Consider the following 25,424-nt stretch of genomic DNA (forward strand, 5'->3'; position numbering starts at 1 on the left):
TGATCTGTTTAGCCTGGAGGTGAGAAGATACTGAGAGGCATGATAGTAAGTCTCAAATATCTGTATCCCTGTTGCCTCAACCCTAGCAGAAGCCACCTTCATCTCTTGCCTGGATGACCACAGTGGCCCCTAACTGGTCTTCCACTTCACTCTTGCCCCCTTCCAATCCACACATAAACCAAAATGACCTATTATAAACACAAACCAGACTACAGCACCTCCTGCTTAAAACCCTTTAGTGGCTTCCATTGCATGTAGAAGAAAATCCAAACTTTTACTATGCCTTGTATCTTCTTCAACTCATCTTATGTCATTGTCCCATTCTGCTTAATAGACTCCAAACACATTAGCCTTCTGACCGACAGAACATGCCATGTTCTTTTCCTATCTTTCTTGAACTCTTCGAATGGTTTGCTCTACCTCATGTTTCAGATCTCAGTTTAACTGTCACTTCCTAGTAAGGCTTTCCATGACCACCCCAAGTAGCATTAGTCCTTCCTGTTATTCTTCATCACAAAAGTGTTTATTTTTTTCATAGCATTTTTCTCAAGCTGTAATTATTTTATTATTTACTTACTTTTTTTTTTTTTTTGCTAATTGTCTGTCTCCCCTACTAGACTGTAAGCTTCCTGAAGGCAGAGACCATTTTAGTCTTGTTCACTGCTGAACCCCCCGTACCTTGCAAGGAACCCTGTATATAGTAGATGCTCAATAAATACTTGCTGAATGAATGAACCTGAAGGATAATTATGGGAAAGAAGCAGACTAGCATTTTGTAATTATAAATGGAAGAGCTAGGTCAATTGGGAGAGTTCAATATAAGGAAAGCCTTTCTAAATGTCAGAGCTGTCCAGAAGCATAGGAGTGTGCAGGTTGGACCAGGGAAACCCTGACATCTACCTGATCATTCTTGAGGGAGTGGGGTCCTTGGAATTTTCATTTTATAAGCAACCATGTGATTCATGTTCAGTGAAGTTTGAGATGACCTTTAAGGCCCTTCCAACTTTGAGATTCTTTGATTCTGTAAAATTAAGAAATAATGTGTTCTATGATCCATAAAGCACTGCACAAATGTGAAGCACTTAGATATAAGTATACCCTCAAGTCATTTTCCCTTTCACCAAGGGAGCAGGGAGTGGGAGCAACATAACTTGACCAATTAGCAGCTTAATATTCCCTCTGGGTACTCCTGGCTGAACAGGGAAAAAGGCTGGAGGAGGAGGTGGAAGGAGGCAAATACCAAAGACTGAATCATAAATCACTTAGAATGCCAGAGGAGGATAGGGCTTTTGATGTTCACCACCCTTATTTACAGATGAGAAACCTAATGCACAGATGGGAAGTGATGGCCTCGAAGTTACTTAGCACATTAGTAGCAGCATTATTCTAAAGCAGAGCTATCCAGTATGGTAGCCACAAGCCACATATAGCTATTGAACACTTGAAATATGGTGGAGGAACTGAATTTTAATTTAATTTAATTTAATCTATTTTAAATATTAACAGTCACCCGTGGCTAGCTCTAGAGTCTATATGTCTCTAGTTCAGGGTATTCTCCTGCTAAATGACATGGCCTCCAAAAGGGCAATGTTGTTTCCAAAACCAGAATTAGCATAAAAAAGAAAATCAAAGTGTAGGAGTCCTGAGAACTGTGGGGTTAAAGTCCACCAAATGTGGATTTTAGTATAGCTATGATCACCCAAGAGAATTGAAAACATACATCCATACAAAAACTTGTACACAAAGTTTGTAGCAGCATTATTCATGATATCAAAAAGTGAAAACAATCCAAATATACATCAACTGAAGAACGGATAAATAAAATATGGTATATCCATACAATGGAGTATTATTCTGCATAAAAAGTAATGAAGTACTGATACATGCTACAACATGGATGAACCTTGACAAGATTATGCTAAGTGAAAGAAGCTAGACACAAAAGACCACATATTGTATGATTCTATTCATGTGAAATGTGCAGAAGAGCCAAAGCCATAGAGACAAAAAGTAGATTAGTGGTTGCCTAGGGCTGAGGCAAGAAAAGTTGGAAGAAAATGAAGAGTGATTGCTAATGAGTATGCGGTTTCTTTTTGGGGTGGTGAAAATGTTCTAAAATTGATTGTGATGATGGTTGCACAACTCTTTGAATATGCCAAAAGTCACTGAATTGTACTTTAAATGGGTAAATTATATGCTATGAATTATATCTGAAAAATTTTTAAACTTACTGTGGTTTTGATTAGAATTGCAAAAAGCACACAGATTAATTTGGGAAAAAAAGCAGACATCTATACAAATCATCCTTTCCTCAAAGATTGTACCATAGCACTATTCATTCATTCATTCATACTGTTCATTCATTCATACTGTCTCTTTCTATTTGCCTAAAGACTTGGCACTTATTTGTTTTATTTTTAGCATTATAGTCATATGTATACACCTGTTTCCCTCACTGGACTGTGAGTTCCTTAAAGGCAGGCAGGACATCCTTTTATCTGTTTCCTCCTCAGTGCCTAGCACAAAGTTTGACACACAGTGGGCACTTAATACATAATTGTGAAATGAATGGATAAAAGTATGAACAAATAAACTCTGCTTACATGATCAGCCAGATCTAGGCTGATCAGAGAGAGAAAACATGGAAGGAAAGAGGGGATAATAGAGGATACAAATGAAGAAGACAGATGCTAAACAGGCAGCAGGAAACAGACACAGAGGAAAAATATTTAAAACTTATGGAATGGGATTTGGAAACATATCAAGAAGAGTTTCTTGAGCCCCTACAGTGGGCTCAGTTCTGGACTCTATGCCATAGAAGAGACTGGAAGAAGCCCTTGGATATGCGGTTCAGGCTGTGGGACACGTGCTTTGCAGTTTGAGCTATAATTACACCCTGTTCTCCTGCCAGCTATTTTCAGGCTTTGCTCCAGAGACCTTGTGCCTGTTCCCCCTGGCCAAAGTGGCTTTGGTGACAGTTGGATTCCACACATCTTCTCTGTTGAGAAGGCAGACCTGGGCCAGTATAGAAGGTAACCCTTTTCCCGTTGCCTACATGCCTGCTTACAGTAGGGAAATCATACACATTCATTCCTACCATCCAGTTGTTCCTGGATGGAACAACTATGCTAGCCTTCCTCAAAACAAGCGAATGAGGGCAGCCCTCTTAGCTCCTTTATTATCACAGCATTTGGAATGCTGCCTTAAACAGGAATATGCCTGGGTTAGAAAAAGAAAGTGGGATGAACAGCCAGGAACAACATACTACATGTACATCAAGTCTCTCAAGTATAACAGACACATGCAAAAATATTCACTTCAATGGTTCTTTGTTATTTAGGTAGATATCATAGTTTAAATCAGTAGTTCTCAAGCTAGAGTACTCTATTCCTGTAAGTACCTGAGCAGGAAAAGTTTTAAGAGAATAAGTGTCCAGAGACTCAACTTTCATATGTAATCTTTCCTAACATTGATCTAAGTTGGCTCTCCTTTCCCACTTTCTTTCTCCCACTTTATAAAAAAATGCCATCTCTCTCTCTCTTATCCCAAACCTTATTATGCCTATACAATGCTGAGGTTAAAAAAAAACCTCCAGAGTGCCAAACAAAGGGACAGTTTGAAAATGCATAACTTCAGAGGGAGAGCCCCAAGAAAGCAAATCAGAGAGCTTCCATAAGAAATCAATATTGAAAGGAGCAACATCTTAATTGACAAACTCATGGCAAGTCTACTTGCCTTATTTCTCCTAGAATTATAATTCAGAAGTTAAATAGTTATCACAGGTCATATATTAGCATAACTGTTTTAACTGAAAAAGAAGTTAGGCATTTTCTAACAAAGTAAATCTGATTTGGCTATGTTGACAGTGAGAACTGGCTGTTCAAATTAGGTAATATGATAAACATCTTCTATAAATTATATGAGCTAAATTTGCAGTTTCAAGATTTTGAAAAAGATATATAAAATATATACATGTATACAATAAAAAACACATTGGAAATTAAATTCTTCGCAATTATTTAATATTACAATAAAATGTTTAAATGTGACCTTTAAAATGTGTGAAGAGCTACATAATTTTTCAAAATTCTTTTAGGCATTAGATTACTAATCGAATTATTTTTCAAAGACACCCTGCCACTGCCCACCACATCAGAAACATCTGAGGAGGTTTTAAAAATACAAGTCAGAAGTCTTACCCTCTGAAAATTCTGATTCAATAGGCTGGGTGGGGTCCAGGGATCTGGATTATTAACAAGATCCTCAGGTAATTATTTGGAGTCACCAGACCTAGATTATTGTTTACCCCTAATTCAATGTATGAATTTGCACAAAATTTCCCCTCTTTTCTGAGCCTCTGTTTTCTTCTCTGTAAAGTATAAGATGGGAGGAAGGAGTCAAGAAGAGGGGGATAATCACTAATGTATCTTAGACTCCTTGATTATCATTTCTTCGTTTCAGAGGCAGGAGAATGGGTCTTAAAAGTCAGTTTCAGAGAAATGAGATTTTACTTGGGAAAAAAAAAAAAAAGAACAAACTTAGCTGAGGTAGATAACAAATAAATAAAAATAATGAAACCTGTATGCCTGCCTTGCCGGTTTTTGTGTAGATCAAATAAGAATCCAGCTAATTCATTACACGAGTACAGTTCCCTCACCTGATCTTCACAGCTACTTTTGCAGTAGGTAGAACATGTATTATTATCCCTGTTTTAAAGATACAAGAAATCCAGAGGACATGGATTGCCAAGGCCACACAAGGAGAATTCAGGAGAAATCTGTAACTAGGTTCCAGGTTTCTGACTTCCAGGCTAGTATTTGTTCCACTATACCAATTTGGATTATACCTAAATGAACATGGAGAAGCCTCTCTCCTAAGAATCTCCAGGAGTACTGTGAAGAAGCAGAGAAGACTCCCATCCACTTTGAGCTTTAGCCTATGGTCAAGATCATACCCACCAAGATCTCTTCAGTATTCTGAAGATTTTGAAAGATCCAAAACCTCAGGCAAGGAAGCCCACATATGTCTATATTCACAGTCCTTGGCAATCAATGCCCAAGTGTCACAGGAGCACTTGTACACCTATTTGCTCCTAGAGACATGTCCCCACTCCCCCTGGAAATAAGGAAAAACACATTATCCCCAACATTTCCTTCCTAAATAAAATTCTGGCTCACAAGTAAAAATCTTGCCCTCATCAGGTTGTGAGCTCCGTGAGGACAAGGACCAGATTTCTCATGCTTATTGCTACATTCTTTGTACTTTGTACAGTGCCTGGCACATTTCTATAAATATCTACAAAATTAATTTTTTTAAAACCTGCTGTTAGAAGCTAGTGGATTGTCCGTGGAGCATGACTATCCATAAGTTGAACCCTTACCTGACCATAAGTTGCATTTACCTGGCATATATGAAAATTAACTCAAAATGGATCAAGGACCTAAATGTAAGACCTAAAACAATAAAAGTCAGAGGAAAAAAGAATCTAACAACAACAACTCTGCTGCTAGAAGCTAATGGATTGTCTGTGGAGCATAGCTGTCCATACAAAAAAATTAGGTTTCTGTCAGTTTGGATGTCATATAAGACAAAACGGAAACAGACTCACACATGCAGAGAACAAACTAGTGTTACCTTGGGGGGAAAGGGGTGGGGAGAGGAGCAAAATATGTGAAGGGGATTAGGAGATACAAACTACTAGATGTAAAATAAATAAGCTACAAGGATGTAATGTTCAGCACAGGGAATACAGTCAATATTTTAATAACTTTATTTGGAGTATAATCCATAAAAATATCAAACTACAATATTGTAGTTTGAACACTTGAAACTAATATAATAAGTCAACTACACCTCAATAATAATAAGAAGAATAAAAAAGATAAGACAGTAATCCTCAAGAGTAGCTGAAACTAAAGTTCAACAAGGGGCCTGTCTGACTACTCATCTGGATAGATTTCCATGTATTAAAACATGGTCAAAAAAGAAACAAACACTGGTTTCAAAAATAAGCCTCTCATCAAAAGTCAATCAGAGGACTTCCCTGGTGGCGCAGTGGTTAAGAATCTACCTGCCAATGCAGGGGAAATGGGTTCAAGCCTTGGTCCAGGAAGATCCCACATGCCACGGAGCAACTAAGCCCGTGCGCCACAACTGCTGAGCCTGCGCTCTAGAGCCCATGAGCCACAACTACTGAGCCCGTGTGCCACAACTACTGAAGCCCGTGTGCCTAGAGCCCGTGCTCCGCAACAAGAGAAGCAACCACAATGAGAAGCCCCCACACCGCAATGAAGAGTAGCCCCTGCTCACCACAACTAGAGAAAGCCCGCGTGCAGCAACAAAGACCCAAAACATCCAAAAATAAAAATTAATTAATTAATTAAAAAAATACAAAGTATACAATTCAATTAAAAAAAATCAATCAGAAATGCATGTGTTGATATGCTACAGAAACGTTTCCTGCAAGGACAACTCTATGTTATGTATTCCAGGGCAAATAAATAAATAATGATTCTCTAGTAAAACCATAAGGCTTTTAATAAATAGATCAGACCTTAGAACCCTAGATGAGAGCTGTTCTCAAAGCCTTACATCCCAACTAAAGCTCTCTCATTCCTGGGCAAGAATGCTACAATGACAGGGAAACAAATAGACAGGGAAAGAGCTCTGGATTAGGAGTCAGGAAAACTAGATTTTTAGGTCAAGCTTCACTACCTTTCACAGTGTGAGAGCTTTTGCAAATTACTTCACTTCTCTGGGTCTCAGTTGCCTCAACTGTAAATGAGTGGAATATTTCATTAAATGTGCTTTCTAAGTCTGGATTTTATTATTCATTCTGGCTGAGAGCAAGAAAGAGAGTCGGAAAGGGAGAATCGGGAAAAGCTTCACAAGAAGATGGCATTTCAAATGGTTCTTAAAGAACAAGCAAGGTTTAGATTGGCCCAGAAAAGGAACAGACCAATTCAGGGAGAAAGGAACAAGGTTGGCTTAGATGCAGAAGTGGGAAAACACAGGCCAGTCTACAGGCCAGTGACAATCCTAAATACTAGTATTTTCATCTATCAGTTGTGTTTTTTCATAAAGTTAATTTATTTGATATAAAGGACTATACTTTTTGCTGTTATGTCTTGCCTATTCTTATGCAGTTAAATTATTTTTAATTGAGTGATAGTGACATAAGTTGATATTTGCAGTTTGAAAAATATCCTTACTTCATAAAATTTTAAATTGGCAACTCTTTGGGGGTCTCTGTTGAAAAATTCATAAAATTTAAAAAAATCTCGGACTTCCCCAGTGGCGCAGTGGTTAAGTATCCACCTGCCAATGCAGGGGACACGGGTTCGAGCCCTGGCCCAGGAAGATCCCACATGCCACAGAGCAACTAAGCCCGTGCGCCACAACTACCGAACCTGCGCTCTAGAGCCCGTGAGCCACAACTACTGAAGCCCGTGTGCCTAGAGCCCGTGCTCCGCAACAAAGAGAAGCCACCGCAATGAGAAGCCCGCGCACCACAACGAAGAGAAGCCCCCGCTCGCTGCAACTAGAGAAAGCCCGTGCGCAGCAACGAAGACCCAACACAGTCAAAACTAAATTAATTAAATAAATTTTTTTTTAATTATATTAAAAAACTATTTTAAAAAAAAGATTGAAAAGCTAGAATGTCAAGGCCATGAAAATCAAGAAAAGACTAAGGGACTATTCTAGATTGAAGAAGACTAAAAAGACATGACAACTACATGTCATGTTTAATTGTGAACTGGATCCTTCTGCCATTAAGGACATTATTAGGACAACTGGCAAAACTTCAGTGGAGTCTGAGGATTAGATAGTAGTGGTGTATTAGTGTTGATTTCCTGATTTTGATAGTTGTATTATGGTTATATAGGAGAAAGTCCTTGTTGGAAATACACACTATTCAAGGTCTGCATCTTACTCTCAAATGGTTCAAGAAAAAAGTTACTTGTATTGTACTTGCAACTTGCCTTTTTTTCCTTTTTTTTCTTTAAGTGTTGATCCTGTTTTATTATCTGACTAGATAATTAGACAATCCACCAGTTGTAGGGGATGGAGGAGCTTAAACTTGCTATTGTTATTGCCAGCTCCAGCCCCACCCTGGCCCTTCTTGGCATTTCTTCCTCTTTGTGAGGCCTCCCGGTAAGGCGAGAAGAGGGAAAATACAGAAGTCCTTCTGCGAGTCCTGGCAGACAATGAAGGACACATGTTCACTCCCTGCTTACAAACCCTGATATGGTGCTGGCAGATCAGCACTCAGGCATGGTGGATACGCTTGGCCAAGGCAAGCTTGAAGACCTCCCCAAAAAATCCTTGATTTTCAGGCCCAGGTAATCCAGCTTTACCTTGACCTCGTACAGCACCTGGATGCAGGTGAGTCACTGCAGCAGGGTGTTGCTTTCAAATAGAGGCGTTCAGCAGCGGCTCTTGGCCAGAGTAAAGTTGACCCTCCAGACCTCATGTTTGTTCAGAGCCCATATTCGCTGATTAGCTTCAGCTCTTGGTTGAAGTGGGATTTAAAAGGTCTCAGGGGGGTCACACACGTTTTGCTACAGACACAGCACCAGACCACTGGCATGTCAGCTCCACTCTCCTGTCTCTACCTAAGCACAGGCCCCAGTAACTGAGGAAGAGCTATACTTGTAACTTTTCTATAAATTTAAGAATGTTTCAAAACTTTAAAGATTCATAATATAGACTAGAGAGGGCTCATATATATAGGGCCGCAAATGCTTAGTTTAAATTTTATTCTGTAGGTAAGGAAAAGTCAGAGAGGTTCCTAGACTAAAGGCTCTTCCTCCACCTCAAAACTTTTTACCTACTAAACTCCCAAGCCACAGAGGACTGGAAATGGACGATCTTTGCCAGAGTGGCCACCCAATGATCAGAGCCTACTGCTCGCCAAATTAGGAAAGGGAATGAGAGGCTAGTCCTTACTCTCATAAACTTAAAATCTTTAATTGGAGAGTTCTAAACCACCCACCACATCAGGCCAATATTGGGAAACAGCAATCAAGGAGAAAAAGAAAATGCAGAAGTAGGAAATCACCAAAGGAATTCAAAAGAAATAACTTAAGTGTGGTCAGTCATGAAACACTTCCTAGAAATGGTGGATTTTGAGCCAAGTTTGAGAAAAGAAGTTAAGTTCATCAGAGGAAAGAAGGACATTTTGTTAAGTATAGAAAAGTCATATGTGGCTGCCAGTCTTGAATCCTTCTGCCTAACAGTGCCCTTAGACATGTGTAATATGTATGAGTATTAGCACCACCTCATAGTAGTAAATCTTTTCAGTGTGTTTTCTTGTCTTTCATCTCAGCTAATCCTTGTAGCATTTTTTTTGAGATTGGGAGGACAAGATTTGCTATCCCCATTTGAAAGGTCAGAAAACTGAGGCTCAGAAGGGTGTCATCACTTGCCGAAGGTCATAAAGCAATGGTTGGGACCTCTGTCTGCAGATCCTCAGGTAGGCTTTCTGGGTTTTGGTTTTTGTTTTTTTTAATATATACATGATCAAGAGAGTGATCTTTTCAAAATATAACTCTGATATGTCATATCTCTACTTGAAATTCTTCATTGGCTACCTAGCACTTGCCACAATTGCAATTTTACATCTCTGTGTATGAAACACAAATTTCATATGATCCTCCCCCAAAGCTTCTCCTCCCAGTTTCTTCTCCAATTCAACTAATGGAAATTCCATTTTTCCAGTGCTCAGACAAAAAAACCTTTGTTTCTTGACTCCATTCTCTTATACCCCACATCAAGTTCATCAGCAAATCCTATTGGCTCTGCCTTCAAAATATTCCAAAATCTGGGGAATTCCCTGGTGGTCCAGTGGTTAGGACTCCATGCTCTCACTTATGAGGGCCCGGGTTCAATCCCTGGTGTCTCAGGGAACTGAGATCCCACGAGTCACACAGCGTGGCCAAAAAAATAAAAATAAAAAATCTGACCACTTTTCACAGCTTCTACTGTTGTCTCCATTATCATATCTTATCTGAACTGTTGTCAGTGCCCCCTTACTGGTCCCCTTGCTATTGCCCTGTGCCTCCCACTCACTATTCTCAAGGTAGTATGCAGACTATATATAGTAGATATTCAGTTTAAAAAAGTTTAATGAATGGATGAATGAACACATCTCAGCTAAGGAAAGGATGTTATTTCTTTGAGGTTTGCCCTTTAATGTGTTTAGCCTTATAAATTATCATTATAAATTGCAGTCAGCATTTCTAAAGCCAGCCCTAAACCATCTAAGTAAACTACTGGCTAGATAAGTGACAGATTGTCAAAGAAGCTAAGTCTGTGAAGTAGAAGCATAGTGTCTATAACAAAGAATGTAAGTGTTCTTCTGTCCAGAACAAGTTACAACTGCTATGTGATCTGGCGAAGTCACTTCCACTCTCTGAGCCTTAAGTTCCTCATCTGCCAAGTGTTCTTGTGAACCATACCTAGGTTCAAAAAAACAAGGGAACAATTATACACGTACAACACAGAAGAGACATAGTTTATTACTAGAATAAATAGAAAAGTCTTAGGCATTATGGGAGATTGTAAATTGAGTGGTAGAAAGCGGCTGTCAATGGGGCTAATGTAAGGTCAGAGCAAAGAATGGTGATAATTCCCTGTCCAGGGCATACCATAGGTAGAGTACTTAATAAATGATATTGGCCAACTAGAGTTATGTATACAGGAGACCAACATGCATGATGAAGGAGTTGTTCAAGAAACTATATCATACAAGGAACCTGGGAATGTGGACTCAGGACTACCTCATCCATAAAACAAGAGCACTGACCAGATCAGGGGTTTTCAAACTGAGTTCTGCAAATCCCTAGAGGTTCCACACACAGATCTCACAGGGACCACAGTGACAAGGTAAAGAAACCAACAGAATGTAGCTCTGGTCCTCCAATCTATGCTTCAACCAGATCAGCTCTGCTTTTTTCCTGTTTTAGGAATGAGGCTTTGGCATAATGATAAAAATAGCTAACATACTGTTTGCCAAGCACTAAGCCCTTTACACAGATTATTCCAATTATTCCTCACACCAGTCTAGGAACCGTTATTTTATTTTTTATTTTTTTGGCTGTGTTGGGTCTTTGTTGCTGTGCGCAGGCTTTCTCTAGTTGCGGCGAGAGGGGGATACTCTTTGTTGGGGTGCGTGGGCTTCTCATGCGGTGGCTTCTCTTGTTGTGGAGCACGGGCTCTAGGCAGGCAAGCTTCAGTAGTTGCAGCACACGGGCTTCAGTAGTTGTGGTGGTGGGCTCAGTATTTGCGGTGCACAGGCTTCAGTAGTTGTGGCTCGCAGGCTCCAGAGCACAGGCTCAGTAGTTGTGGTGCACAGGCTTAGCTGCTCCGCGGCATGTGGGATCTTCCCCGACCAGGGATCAAACTCATGTCCCCTGCGTTGGCAGGCAGATTCTTAACCACTGCACCACCAGGGAAGTCCCTAGGAACTATTATTGTTCCCATTTTACACATGGGAAAACTTAGGTTTAAAAAGGTAAGGCAATTTGCTCAACTTGTGGGAGTAGTTACTGAAACACAAGCATAGTCCAGATCCTGTCAATCACTATACATATAATATTATATTTGAATAAAAGGATTCTAATGCTTTTAGAAAACTGAAAATTACTGAACTAGATGATCTTCAAGGCATCTTCTAGATTTAGATTTCTATAATTCTACATTCAGCCTGGCAAAGGGATACTGCCCTCAAATACCTGAAGGGATGTCTTGTGGAGAAAAGAATGGGATTATTCTATGTGGCCCCAGAGCACAGAACTAAGACCAAGGGAAGAGGATAGAATGGGGATAAAGTTATACAGAGGTAATATATCTAAGAACTTTGTAACAGAGCTGCCTAACAATGGGATAGGTATTGTGTGAACTCTGTGGTCTTGGTAGTGTTCCAGAATCAGAATGATCACTTATGAGAATTGTTGGGGATGGAGATACTGGGGCTACAACTCCTGATTTGTACAGGAAGTGGACCTCAAAGGTCTGGGAGTGAGAGTCTCAAATTCTCACAGAGGTTCAAGGTATCAGACGCTAGGAATCATTACCAGTGACCAAACTCTCCCATACCAAATCCAGGAAAAGGCAGAAGGCCCATCTTCAGCTCCAAGCCTTCTGTACTTATTGTTGTAAATGTGAGGCTTCCCTAAGGCAAGAACCCATGCTCCCACCTAACTACCTGCTCTCTTCAAAGGACAAGAGGCCAGTACTGGGTTCCTCCCCTTCCCCCAACCTCTCCTAGCTGCCTTGCCACTGCAGTTCCCTACATTTGTGATAGAAATTCTGAAGGTCAGTGACAGAAGTAACTTTAGCAAGTATCCTGTTCACCCCAGACAGTTTACCAGTGAGATAAAGAAGGCTCAGAAAAAGGGCATTATCTAAAGCCATTCTCCTCATTAAATATTTACTTAATACGCCGGTATAAGAAGTCAGCCCAGACACAAACTCAGGTAGCTGACATGGCTCAGGACACTGAGTCAGGCCTCAAGACAGTCTCCATTTATTACACACTTATTATTACATATGTTAGTACATATAATAATGTATAACATATACTATTATTATTATAATACATTTATTATTCATATCCCACCTACTTCCAAAAAGTGACTAGTGACTTGGACAGCACAGCCTACTTGTTTCATTTTCATCACTTTAGGGAGTGGCTCTTTAAGGCATCAAGAGTCTGAAACTCAGGAGAAGTGAGAGAAGAAAATTAGAGATCCACCTTAAACATGAAATCCTCCAGTCCTCCTCCACAATCTGCCTGCCTGATTCAAGTGGAGAAAGACTGTTCCCAGCAATAGTTATTTCCCCACATATCTCCCATTAGTTTAAAGCGTTTATGCTAAAGTGTTCATATTACCAGACAAGGGGATCAGATTCTCTTCCTCAGCTTCTTCATCCCTTCTAAAATCCTCCTCTTCCTTCATCATCTCAACAGAAGCCCAGCCTGCCTACTGAGTCACCATAGAGTCACTACAGGTTGCAACAGAACTTCTAAAAAGGACTTCCTCTTCAGAAACAATCATAGAATCCTGAAACGTCAGTGTCGGAAGGGACCTTGCAGAGTATCAGTAGTTCATCTCCCACCACTCCCACAAAGGGAAGGCCCAGAGAGGGGAAGAGAGTGGTCTGAGGCCATCTTCTTTCTCAAATGAGTGTTTTTCCTTAGCAAGTACAGTTGACCCTAGAACAACGTAGGGGTTAATCTGCATATAACTTACAGTTGCCTCTCCATATCCTTGATTCCTCCATATCTGCTGATTTAACCAACCACAGACCATGCAGTACTGTAGTATTTACTGTTGAAAAATATCTGCATATAAGTGGACCATGCAGTTCAAACCCACATTGTTCAAGGGTCAAATGGTATATCTGAATAAGTAAATACACTATTGTGAAACCAGTGGAGATATAGATGGAGGACAAAAAAGTCCCTCCCTTCCCATAGTGATCATCTAGTTCACTGAACTAGTGATCAACTAGTGATCATCTAGTTCACTGAAATGAACTCCAGAACATGGACCTAGATAATTAACAGAGTCCTTGGACATGAATGCTAAGACAACACACTCTAGGGCTCTGGTTTTCCATGTCACCTTGACCATCTTCTCCTTGTCAGACCATGGGCTTATCTCACCTCCCCAACCATCCCCACCTCCTCAAATACACACACTCACACATACCCCACCAGGATCTGGAGAGTTCTAAATATCATATTTTGGAATTCATACTCAGGAACATACAGGGATCCTGAGAGCAGAGCTTCTGTCCTAAAGTCACCTGCTTCTCAGAAGTTTCTAAGGAAGGACTGAATAATAGAGCCTGTGGAGAGAGATTTCAGTGATTTCAGTTGAGGTTGAAGGGGGAGATGGTATAGAGATAATGATAGCCATAGGCAACCCAAAGCAAAAAGTAGAAGGAATGGACTATACCAAATATTTTGGGCTTTGGAGATTGGGTTCCTCTCCTGGAATAACCTAGAGACTGAGCAGCTCATATAAATCACCAGAATAATAGCCATCAACCACTCTTTCCACCCACTCCCCATAATCTCCCACCGTTTACTTAATCCCCCAATCTCCCACTGTTCGCCAGTATCCCTTTAACTCCTTGAGCTACCTCTAATATCCCTCACTGACTATCTCTCCCTGAATGACTTTTCTAATAACTTTGTTACTGATTTCCTTCTCACACATATACACATAAATCCCCACTAACACTTCTACCTGCCATGTTAGGGGGAAGAAAGTGCAAGAGAGGTTAAAACCAAAGTCTTGAGGGCAAATTTAGCCTCTGGATCGGATGACTGTGTGCCTCTGAAAGAGGTAAAGTGTTATATAGACTAAGGGAACCCTTGACTCTTCTCTCTCACTTTCTCTGTCTGTGCCCCCACCATCTACACACCCAGTTCAGTTACCTATGTTGGTTTCTTTCCTCTAAATTACTCTAATATTTCATTGTTCAATTCCATTCCCACCAGCAATATCCCGGTTCTGGCATCTCTACCTTGAATAACAAAACTCTCAGTTCTCTGACTTTCCACTCTCACTTCCATATGAATCCAGATTAATCTTCCCAAACCCAGCTGTGACTGCATCATTCCCCTGCATAAAATCTTTTCATAGGTCTCCAAAAATAGTCAAGATGTCCCATTCCTGGACCTCATCCACTGCTGAAGATAACCTTGACTCCTCTTTCTCTCATTCCTCAAATCCAATCCAAGTCAGCAAATTCCATGGGCTCTTCACTCAAAATAGAGCCAGATTTTGACCACTTTTAACCACCTTCAAGCTACTACTAAAGTCTAAATCACCATCATTGTTCAGCTGGACTTCTATAATAGCCTCATAATTGATCTCCGTGCTTCTATTCTTGCCCTTCTACAGTCTATTCTCAACACAAAGACAGATTCTAAACATAAGTCAAATCATTTTCACTTCTATCCTCAAGATTGTCCAGTGGTTCCCCATTTCACTGTGAATAAAACCCAAAAGTCTTTCAAGGTTCTACACAATCTAGTGTCCTGCTGACTTCATTCCCTACTACTCTGTTTTTCTAGCTAATACTGCTTCAGGAACACTAACTTCCTAGCTAGTATTCAAACACCCCAGGTAGCAGAACACTCCCATCTCAGGGCCTTTGCACTTGCTCTTCCATGTACCTGGAATATTTCCCTTTCCCAACCCAGCTATGGGTATAACACTCTCCATTTCCTTCATATCTCTGCTCAAATGTCATCTTTATCAGAGAGTGCTTCCCTTATCAATCCCCATGCTTCACTGTCATTCCTTTTTCCTTAAACTGCTTTGTATTTTTCTATAGCACTTATCACTACCTGTCACTACCTGTCACATATTTATTGGTTTGTTTGTTTATTGTCTGTCTCCTTAAGCTGGAATATAACCTCCATGAGGGCAGAGAGTTTGTCTGTTTGTTCAGAATACTTCCTGGTACATAGTAAGTTCTTAATAAGTATTGAATGAATAAATTGTTCCCTGCATAAACCTTTTACTCTAGACAGACTTGGTCATCTCACTGTCCCAATATAATAATAATGGCGGCTAATATTTGAGTGCTTTCAATGTGCCAGGAATTGGACACATGGGTTTGTTAACCTTTTCAATACTGTTCAGTTGACAACTCCATGAGATAAAAACTATTTTTATCCACATTTCACAGTTGAGAAAACTGAGGCTCAAAGAGGTTAAGTAACTTGTGCAAAATCATAAAGCTAGTTAGTGGCAGAAACAGGACTCAAATTAGGTTAGTTTGACACCAAACACATTCTCCTAATTTTATGTTATACTGCCTCCCTGCAATGCTTTCTCCCTTCTGTGAACTATTTGTAAAAGTGGCTCTTTGCAATTTGACCCATAATTGCTTTCAGGCTGTTTCATGTAGGCCTGTCTGGTCTTCCCAATAGAATGTAAATCTATTTTACATTCATTAAAGGGTCTGGGCCATTTAAACCTGATGACACCATTTATTTTACATTTTTAAGCAAATTAATTTAAAGTTAATTTAACTAATATGACTAATTTCTCATTTCACTGGTCACAGCCAAGTACTGCACAGCTAGAATAATGAAGTACTGTTGACCCTTGAACAACACGGGTTTGAAATGCATGAATACATTTATATGCAGACTTTTTTCAATTGTAAATACTACAGTACTACATGATCCACTGTTGGTTGAATCTGTGAATGTGGAACCTCGGATACAGAGGCTATGGAGGGCCAGCTATAAATTACATGCAGATTGGATTGCGCAAGGGTTGGCACCTCTAACCCTCGAGTTGTTCAAGGGTCCACTGTAGTATCATATGGTAAAAAGAGAAGTTGACTAGGAGTGAGGATATCTGGAGATTAGTCTCAGCTCTCTCTCCAAGCAGGTTTATCACCCTTAAGCAAATCACTTAGCTTCTCTGATCCTTAATCTACCCATCTGTAAAGAGAGCTGGCCTAGATGGACGCTAAAACAGTCACTTCAAATTCTAAAAATACTGTTCTTCCATGAGTATTTACAATGTGTCAAGCCAAAACTAAAAGGCCAAATTCTTCCTTAATATTGTTCTATTTTGGCTTACTGGAGTACTTTCCTAAGAGCACTATTTCCTTTGTGGATTATTTCAGTATGTATATAAGATATGCCCTAAAACAAGAAGTGACCTAAAAATGTGGTTTTCTAATGCCATTATAGCTATCTAAATGCCTAGGTTGAAAAGAAAGTCATACTATGGCTCCATAAGAAGTATATCAACTGGAGCAAATCACTGAAAAGATGTCACTTTAAAAGCATTAATAAAAATTAGAGCGGGAAGAAGGTGGGCTCCAAGACAAAGGACAAAGGAGAAAAAGAGCACTTCATAGAATAAATTATATGATAGAGAGTTTGAAAAAAATTGAGTATATGATAAAGGCAAATAGTGCAAGAAAAATGGCAGGCGATTTTTAACTTCTGTGGAAAAAAGAAATCTTTACATAAAAGGAAATGCAACTGTGATAGATTATTCTAACATAAACATTGATTTTTAAATTAACTGAAAAACAGAGGTATAATTATATTGAGAAGATAAGAGAAGGAAGCTGGAGGAGTATACAAGAACTGAATTCTCATCTATCATAAAAGGAAGTCAATACTTTCTAAAAAAAAAGATGAAGAAATAGCAGTGTAAGCATATTATTTTTAAAATATGGAGGTAAAAAAGGGAAGTAACCAAGTATCTGGCATGTTTGCACTTTACTTTCTTTTAACAAATGTGATTTATTTGTAGCTTGAGAATTGAATAATAATGGCCAGTGTGGTACTTGTCTCCACTCTTCTTACCCTTGTACCATGACACCTAACGTAGGGCTATGTACCCAATATCTTTAAAAATTCTTATTGGTTGAGTGACCAATGTAAAAATGGAGTGAAAATGTCTTGTTATAGAGTTACAGAATTTTGCACTGGAAGTATATGTAGAGGTTATATAATCGAGTGCTTCCCAAATTGGTGTTCCATGGAATACTGCTTCTTTTGATGTTAATAGCATGCTGCAAAATGTGTTTGGGGCTCAAATAAACTTTAGAAATCCCATGTTAAAATTAATCAGGTGTCTTTACTGTAGGACTTCTTGGAGTCTTTACTATATTAATATACATTGGGAATCCCACAAAGGTAATTTATTATGTAGTGCTTCTCAGTCTCATTTGTTTCATGAATCAAGAAGCCCCTGCTAGTATGTCTAGTAGTTAGTGGTTCCTAGAACATTCTTGGGAGAACACTGATCTAATCTACTCCTTTCATTTTACAAATGTGGAAAGACAGGCTCTGTTCAGGTACGGATGGTAGGGGAACTAAAAAGAAGGGCCTCAGCATTCTGCAGCAATATCCAGTGATTGGACAACTCTGGCCTGTGTTTTTCAGTCTTTCATCCTGCACCTGAATTATTTCAAACCAGGCAACAAATTTAGACAAAAGCATCTCCTCTGCAAATCTTTAAAGGTTTTTTGATCCCTAAGGAACCTAGGAGGTGGGCCCAAGTGTCAGCTGGAGCTCAAGCATAAAGTCCCAGGGCAGGAGCTAAACAAAGTCTCAACAGGCATAATAGGCCATGACTTTCAGTGGCAAAGTGACCCCAAATTGAACAATGGTAATGTGATAACAGACCACTCACATCTGTACATTGTTTTCCAGTGAACAAATAAATGCTTTTACAATATCATATTTGATTCTCATAACAATCTAGTGATAAAGACAAGGGTAGAATTATTACCCCCATTTTATGAATGAGGAAACTGACTTACAGAGAGTTAAATGCCTTGCCTAGGGTTACACAGCAAGTGAATGGCACAGTTGGAATAAGAATCTGAGTTTCCTATCTCTCAGGTTAGGGCTTTTCTCAATATATCACACAAACTGGGCAAATTTTTACTGACTACCAATTTAATTCTTCCATGAAATACCAACGTGCTCCTATTGGCTTACTTAAAAAGAAATAGATCAATTCCCAAAGTGCTCATGGTTGGTGGCAGAAGCAACACTCCAATAACTGGAACTTCAAGATCCTATTTCAGGTTCAGTTTTGTAACACCTCCTCTAAGCTATGTTGCTAGGAGGAGGGGGGTCTCAGTTTCAGTTGGGGAGGCAGTGTGGCCTAGTGTTAAAAGCAAGGAATCAGACAGACTTGGGTTTGAATCCTGGCTCTACCAGTTACTCATGCTATGACCTTATTCACTATGAAGCACAGATGTGTGCTTCATTTCTTCAGCTATAAAATGGAGCAAAGAATACCTACTTTGCAAAGCTAAGTTGGGAGGCTAGTATAAGTAATTAAAAGGATAGTATAGTATCATGGTTTAGAGTATAAACTCTGGAAATGTGCTACCGGGGTTTGAATCTTAGCCCTGCTTCTTACTAGTTGTATGACTTCAGATAAGTCATTTATCTACATCTCAGAATTTCAGTTTTCACATATGTAAAATGAGGAAAATAAATAATGTATTCTTAGTTGCTGTGAGCATCAAATATAATAATATTTGCTAAGCACTTGAGCACAGTGTCTGGCATATAGCTCAATCAAAGGTAATGATGATAACAGTGGTAGTGGTAGTGAAAAATCCAATATCCATTTTTCTCCCAAAGCAAGAATGAGAAAGAAAGCTACTTAGTACTGTTTGCTTCCATTCACCCTCTCACCTTGTTCCTCTCCAAGTTGAGAACACTAGACTAGAAGTCAGGACACTTGGCTTTGAATGTCAATTCTGTCACATTCTAGTTATGTGATTTTAGGGAAGTCATTTAACTTACTTGAGGTATTTTTCCTCACCTGAGACATTAAGTTAAAGATACTTTGCTTATTCTTCTGGGTTGTTGTAAGCATCAAATGAATTCATGGATTTTTAAGGTACTTTGTCAACTATAAAACACTATATAAATGTGAGGATGACTTTTTATCTGCCACAGGCTATAAAATAGATGTTTTTACCAGTAAAAAGCAACTTTATCGCCAAGTTTTTTCTCGTAGACAATTCGATCCAGTACATTGTAGCAGATGTTGGTAGTTGCTCCTTTCATCCACTCGATAAAGATTTTCCCTTTAGTCACATCAAAGTTGTACTGGAGGAATGGACCAGGACATGGGGTCTTCCAGTAAAATTCCTTGGCAATGTCTCCCCAAAACTCTGCAACAGAAAAGGAAGCCCAGACATCACTTAGCTTCTCAGACATATTTATCCTCAGATGGCTTACCAGTCTATGCACAGGACCGAGTCACAACTTCTCTGCCCTGTACACTAGGACCTACCACCTGGGTCCCTCCTCTACCTACCTATCAAATCTTAACACCCACCACACTCCTAAACCACCTTCTATTCCCATGGGCTGAATCTTGACTCAAATTTCTTCCCTCCCTTCTCAAAACTGCCACTCCATTTTTCACCATCTATTTAAATTGTAGCCACAATGCCTAGTACGTTGTAGTCAATCAGTAAGTTTTTAAATGAACTAATTAGTGAAAGGAAGAAATCCTTTACCCACAGAGCCTTCCATGACATAGAAGGCTTAATTTGTTCATTCACTCTCAGCAATTATTTAATGAGCATCTCTTTCTCCTACTACTACTTGCCCAAGTGTTACTTGCTAAGTGCCAGATGTTGCTTTAAGCTCCTTAAATGCATTATCTTATTTAGTTCTTACTACAACCCTAGGAGGTAGACCTTATTTTCATTCTTATTTTATTGATTTGAAAATCGAGGCCCAGAGAGGTTAAATAATTTGCCCAAGGTTATACATTTACTAAGTCATGATTTGAACTGCCCTGAGGAAGACATTGTTGCTAAAATCTGAAAGATGAATAGGAGTTTTTCTCCACTCCCCCACCAGGAAAGACATTACTATGGGACAGAAAAGAACCAAGGGTTTGCGTTAAGAGGAACTCCCTTAGGCCAAACCACTGAGAATTACAGAAAGAATAGCAGGAATTGATGCATAAACTGGGCAGATAACGCAATCCTTCTAAGCATAAGGAATTTGCTATTTACCCTAAGAGCAATGGAAAGCCATCATAGGAGTTTAATCAGGAGAAGGACATGATCAGATTTATAATCTTGAAACATTTGCCTGGCTACTTTGGAGAAAAGGTACTCAACAGGTTAAACATACAACTGCAGAACACCTAGGATAATCTCAGTACTGGATCAGGAGCTAGAGGAGAGAGAGACACTTAGAACCATAACAATGGAAGGAACTTTAGAGGTTATCACCCCCTCATTTTACTGATAAGAAATCAAATTTATAGAGGTAAAGTGACTTGTTCAAGGTTAGATGATTTAGTTTATATAATCTGATTAAAGAGACAAGACTAACATAAAATATTTTTGAATATACAAGACAGAATATAATTGAAAGCTAAATCACATGGAGTACAACTTGCAATGAATTAAAGAAATCCAAATTAAATCAACCCCAAGGTGCCATTATATGCCAATAAAACTAGCAAAGACTAAAAGAAAGATTAAACTCAATGCCTGAGTGGCCCTAGAAAACAGATACTCTTATATGATAACAGCATTATAAGAAATTAGCACAATTTACTGAACAGCGGGGCAATGCCTGACAAGAATCATAACATTTTTAATACCCTTTCATCTGCTAACTTAACTTTGGGGAACCCACTCTAAGAAAATAATACCAAAGGAAAAAAAGAGATTACTCAAGAGATGTTTATACTAACACTATATATAATAGTGAAACTAGAAACAACCCTAAAGCCCAATAATGAAAAAACTGATAAAAACTAGCAATACTGGTAGTGATAACAATAGAATACTAAATGGCCATTTAAGAGGGAACAAATGGGTCTAACTCTAAAGGCCATGTTGTTACAACTACACTGAGTATGTGTGTATACTCAAAAATATTTTAAAGTGATAATTAGTAGGCATAAACTATGTAAAACTATATATGAACCACATTTATGTCCATCAACAAGGAGTGAAGAAAACTGAGTTTTATGATCACTTAGTTTTTTTTGTTTTGCTTTGCTTTGTTTTGTTTTGTTTTCTGGCCACGCCACGCTGCATATGGGATCTTAGTTCCCCAACCAGGGATCAAACCCGTGCACCCTGCAGTGGAAGCTTGGAGTCTTAAACACTGGACCGCCAGAAAAGTCCATGATCACTTAGTTTTTGTTTTTGTTTTTTTCTGGTGGAGCTGTTGAACTCTGGATGTTTCTTTGGCACACATTCTAAGTACTGAAGAAGTTTAGAAGAGGAAAAGATGAAAATGGTCTGGGATGATCAGGGAATGCTCTGTGGAATTGTTGGGGTTTGACTAGGTAGAGAGGAACAGAAGGGAATGGGCAAAGGCAAGGAGATGGGAAAGGGACTTTTGTGTATCCAGTATATCAACAAGAATGACCTGTTGTAGAATGAGGGGTATATGGTAGGGAGTAGTGGAAGATAAGAATAGAAAGGTGGGGTCAGCTAGTTATCCAGGGACTCTGAAAGAAAGGCAGAATTTTAATTTGAAGCTGTAGGAAATAGGGAACTATTGCAAGTTTTCGAAGTGACATACGAAAGCAGTGTTTCCATAATATCAGTCTAAAAGTGTTTAGATAAACTAAATCTAAATCTACCAGAAATATTGGAAATGAGTGAGACTAGCGGAGAGAGAACCAGTTAGGAGGCTGCTCCCTTGAATTAAAAGGGTCTATGGGAATGGAAGAAAAGGTAACCTGAAAGAGATTTTGAAAGAGTATTTGCCAGAATTTGGTGAAAGGCAGCCTGTGGATCAGGGAAGAGGAACAGCATAGCTATTGGGAGCATAGGTTCTGCAATAAAAATTACCTTGGTTCAAATCACAGCTCCACGACTAAGTACCTGTGTGACCTTGTGCAATTAAGTTAACCTCTCTAAGCTTCAGTTTCCTTCTCCATAAAATGGGGATAATAGTCTCGACATCAAATCAAACAGAATTTGTGCTTAGTAAGCAGTAAGCAATCTATAAATAAATAAGATATATAGATAGATAGGATTTGGGATGGCGCCATTGACAGGGATTAGAAAATTAGGGAGGCAAGCAGGTTTGGAAGGGAAAATTGGTAAACCTGAGTCACAGTCATGTTAAATATGGTATAACAACAGGGTGTGTGAATAAAATGCTCTACAGACCTATGAAATTTGAGACTAGAGCAAAAGTGAGATGCTGGATACAGAGCTAAATATGTAGAAAAGGAGTTCTTGTGACAGTAATAGCTCACCCCTGGGGAGAAGATATTTGCAAATCATATATCCAATAAAGGGTTAGCATTCAAAATATATAAAGAACTCATACAACTCAACAACAAAAAAACAAACAACCCAGTTAAAAAATGAGCATAGCTGCTCAGTAGACATTTTTCCAAAGAAGACATACAGATGGGCAACAGGCACATGAAAAGATGTTCAATATTACTAATTATTAGGGAAATGCAAATCAAAACCACAATGAGATATCACCTCCACCCGTTTGAATGGCTATTATCAAAAAGGCAAGAAATAACACGTGTTGGAAAGGATATGGAGGGACAAAACCCTCATACATTGTTGGTGGGAATGTATATTGGTGCAGCCACTTTGGAGTATGACGATTCCTCAAAAAATTAAGAATAGAACTATTATACAATCCATTATTCCACTTCTGAGTATTTTTCTGAAGAAAACAGAAACACTATTTTGAAAAGATATATGTACTCCCATGTTCATTGTAGTAGTAATTACAATAAATAGCCAAGATATGAAAGCAACCTAAGTGTCTATTGATAGATGAATGATAAAGAAGATGTGATATATAGAGATATATATTATATGGATATATGAATATTACTCAACCATAAAAAGAATGAAATCTCACCATTTCAGACAGAGTTAGACAAAGACAAATACCATATGCTTTCCCTCATATGTGGTATATAAAAAACAAACAAAACAAAATAAATGAACAAACCAAACTAAACAAAAACAAACACGTAGATACAGAGAACAGATTAGTGGTTACCAGGGGGGAAGGTTGGGGAGGGGAAAATGAGTAAAGAGGGTAACTATATGGTGATGGATGGAAACTAAATTTTTGGTGGTGATCACACTGCAGTGTATACAGAAGTAGAAATATAACACTGTACACAGGGAACTTAAATAATGTTGCCTCAATTAAAAAAAAATAGCTCACCCCAGGGAAACAGATGAACTCATGACAGGAGAAAATATATAGAGGGAAGAGAAGTGAAAAGAGGTCTGAGGTAGGAGGGGAAGGATAAATTAGGAGTTTGGGATTAACGTATACACACTACTATATGTAAAATAGATAACCAATAAGGACCTACTGTGTAGCACAGGGAAATATACTCAATATTTTGTAATAACCTATAAGGGAAGAGTCTGAAAAAGGATATACATAAATAACTGAATGACTTTGCTGTATACTTAAAACTAACACAACATTGTAAATCAACTATACTTCAATAAAAAAAAAAAAGAAAGAAAGAAAGAAAAGTAAAGAAACAAGTTGGGGACATCTAACCTGAAAGTGAACTTAGATTAGGGGGTGAGACTATAGATTAGATCACCTCTCTGAGAGCCAACCAGGCAGTCTCCATTGGAAAAATGAAGATATGATATTATTATAGGACCAGTATATTAATTGGTCTTTATATTTTATTCCTAGAGAATCCCAACAAAAACATGGTGTTATCCCAAGAAGTCAGAATCCTGGAATGGTTGGTGGATACAGGTGTGTGATGTAAGTGTGTTTTATGAAAGTTCCATGTGATTGTGTTTTTATTTAAAGTTATTGACTCATTTCCCTATTAAAGGAAGCCTACTGTGAATTCTTCTATAAAGAGTACAAACTTTTGGCAAGGAAAGAATTACCAACCAGTTGACTCTTTTAAGTGTAATATTTGTCTAAGGTGTGGTATACATTAATGAGCAGTAAGACACTCTTTATGTGGGCAAATTTAGTCAATAAATATCTATATGAACACCTTAAAAAAATAAAAGAGGTCTGAGGACTCAAACTTGGACACTGCATGCAGCAATCAACCACTCTACACTTGGTTCAGTCTTATCTTGCATTACTCAATAATTGCTTCATCCACTTTGTTCTTATCGTTATCATACTAACCGCTATCTAGTGAATGCTGCTGTGCACCAGGCACTCTATAATGCACACTTCGCTTATTACTCATTTTAGCCCTCAAACGAAACTGTGAGGCAGGTATTATTACCTCTGTCTTACAGATAAAGAAAAGGAATTTCAGACAGGTTTTAAAATCTGCCTAAGACCACACAGTAAATGAGTGGTAGAGCCAGGATCTAAATCTAGATTTTTCTGAGTTTGATTCGGTGGCTTATGCTTGTCCCACTGCCAACATCATGCTGCCTCCCAACTCAACTACAGTTGTGACCCCTAACCCAGCTTGAGGGCACAGGTGGGGAATTTTCCCCACATGTTCTTAAAGACATGGAACTACCTATCAGAATTTCTGAGTTATTACAATCCATCCCTAATTTTTTTTTTAAAAGACAACATTTTAGTGACTTGTTCAGTCTTATATGGTAGTTTCCATTGGGATTTCTGAAATACTAAAAATAGATCTGGGACTCCATTACTAATCTGGGGACCCCGGGATGGGACCCTACTGCCCCTCAGCAGTGGAGACTAACTCACAGGTTAAAGGTGTCAGGAGGCACTGGGTGGGCTGGTCTGAAAAGCGGCAAAGAAAATTCTCTTTGTGGTCCGCCTCTCCTCAACGCGCTCTGCGCCCTTTAAGAACCCGCCTTTTCACCTGAGGAACTGTTCTCTTCTTAGGACACTTCCACTCTCCTCACAAAACCTGCATCTCCTCACGAAACCCCCAAGCCGCCAA

General features: G+C 39.0%; 1 protein-coding gene across 3 annotated transcripts in view; it reads right to left on the minus strand.

Annotated features, from left to right (window-relative positions):
* The window catches only part of ACSS2 (acyl-CoA synthetase short chain family member 2), a 76,546-nt gene that overhangs the window by 50,577 nt on the left and 545 nt on the right, over nt 1–25,424 (minus strand). For all 3 annotated transcript variants that reach the window (XM_059898458.1, XM_059898457.1, XM_059898456.1), the window contains exon 2: nt 19,506–19,701. In XM_059898458.1, coding sequence (XP_059754441.1) covers nt 19,506–19,701 — 196 coding nt within the window. The remainder of the gene's footprint in view (nt 1–19,505; nt 19,702–25,424) is intronic.

This window comes from Balaenoptera ricei, chromosome 15 (assembly GCF_028023285.1).
Source record: "Balaenoptera ricei isolate mBalRic1 chromosome 15, mBalRic1.hap2, whole genome shotgun sequence".
NCBI classification, from domain to species: Eukaryota; Metazoa; Chordata; class Mammalia; order Artiodactyla; family Balaenopteridae; genus Balaenoptera; species Balaenoptera ricei.